Source organism: Dipodomys ordii, unplaced genomic scaffold (assembly GCF_000151885.1).
Source record: "Dipodomys ordii isolate 6190 unplaced genomic scaffold, Dord_2.0 Scaffold180, whole genome shotgun sequence".
In the NCBI taxonomy this organism is placed as follows: Eukaryota; Metazoa; Chordata; class Mammalia; order Rodentia; family Heteromyidae; genus Dipodomys; species Dipodomys ordii.
The window spans coordinates 1,334,542-1,335,778 of NW_012267396.1; the positions used below are offsets into that span (position 1 = coordinate 1,334,542).

The 1,237-nt window shown below is 59.3% G+C and overlaps 1 protein-coding gene across 2 annotated transcripts in view; it reads right to left on the minus strand.

Annotated features, from left to right (window-relative positions):
* Positions 1–1,237, minus strand: part of Elavl3 (ELAV like neuron-specific RNA binding protein 3) — a 7,916-nt gene that overhangs the window by 765 nt on the left and 5,914 nt on the right. For both annotated transcript variants that reach the window (XM_013033999.1, XM_013033998.1), the window contains exon 5: positions 1,137–1,175. In XM_013033999.1, the coding sequence (XP_012889453.1) occupies positions 1,137–1,175 (39 nt within the window). The remainder of the gene's footprint in view (positions 1–1,136; positions 1,176–1,237) is intronic.

Consider the following 1,237-nt stretch of genomic DNA (forward strand, 5'->3'; position numbering starts at 1 on the left):
TGAGGCCCTGGGTTCCATTCCTCAGCACCACATAAGCAAAAAGAAAAAGAAAAAACCAAAGCTGGCGCTCAACCACTTGGCCCACAGCTCCACTTGCAGCTTTTTGCTGGTTAGTTTGGAGAGAAGAGCCTCACAGATTTTCCTGCCCCAGGCTGGCTCTGGAATTGTGATCCGCAGATCTCAGCCTGCGGACTAGCTAAGGGAGTTTGTTGAGTGAATGAATGAATGACACCCTCCAGGATGAATGAAAACACCCAACTGGTCCTCCTCATCCACCTCACTGGCTCTGTGGATCTCGGTATTAAGAACCCTGACTGGGGGGGGGGGCGTGGAGGGAGAAGGACGAACTCGGGGGGCCTTGGCTGCCAGAACTCCACTTCCGGGGAAAGCACTTGATGACACACCAAAGGACAAACGTGTCACAACAAACGAGCGGACCAGGTCTCTGCTTGGGTCTGCACGGTCCCTGACCCTTCCCCTACACGCTGGCCTGAGACAGAGATCGTGAGTAGCAGTGGCGCGTGGCCACCTTTTATTGAACTCACTCTGGGCTGAGTTTGCTTGGTCCCCAGCCCCAAGCCAGGACCCCCCCAGGATCCCGGGGGAAACCTGTCACCACACCAGGGATACAGACCATGGAGGGGAAAAGGAGGGACCACCAGGCCCACCCCAAAACTTGGGGTCATTCTACTTATCCAAAACACTAAGGGACAGTGCCCAGTAAATGAAATAATAAATGAATGAATGAATGAACGGGGGGGGGGGGAGCGGTGGATCTCAGACTTCATGCTCTTTTCCTCCCTGCCTCCCAACCTTTCACCCCCTCTTCCTTTCCCTTGCTTCTTTTTTGGAGGTTCTGGAGGAACCCCAGGACCACTGGGCAGGTTAGGCCAGGGCTCCTCCGCGGAGCCACGCCCCCGACCCTTGTGCGCGGCCTCTCATTGGCTGAGAAAAGGCAAGTGGGAGGAGCCACCGTCGACCACGCCCCACCAGGCCTCGGCGTCCGCCGCCGCCCCGTGGAGTCTCTTAATGACCTCTCCGGTTGGTTCTGGGGTGCGGCAGGGGGGTGGGGTGCGGGGGGGGGATGGGAGAGGGGCAGACGAGGGGAGGGGACAGCAGGGTGGGGGCACTGTTACCTCTTGACGCCGTAGGCCATGTTGAGCAAGTTGTCCAGCCTGCGGAGGGAGGAGCGGTGGTGAGGGGGGCTGGGCGCCCCGCCGGACACGGCCTGGCACGG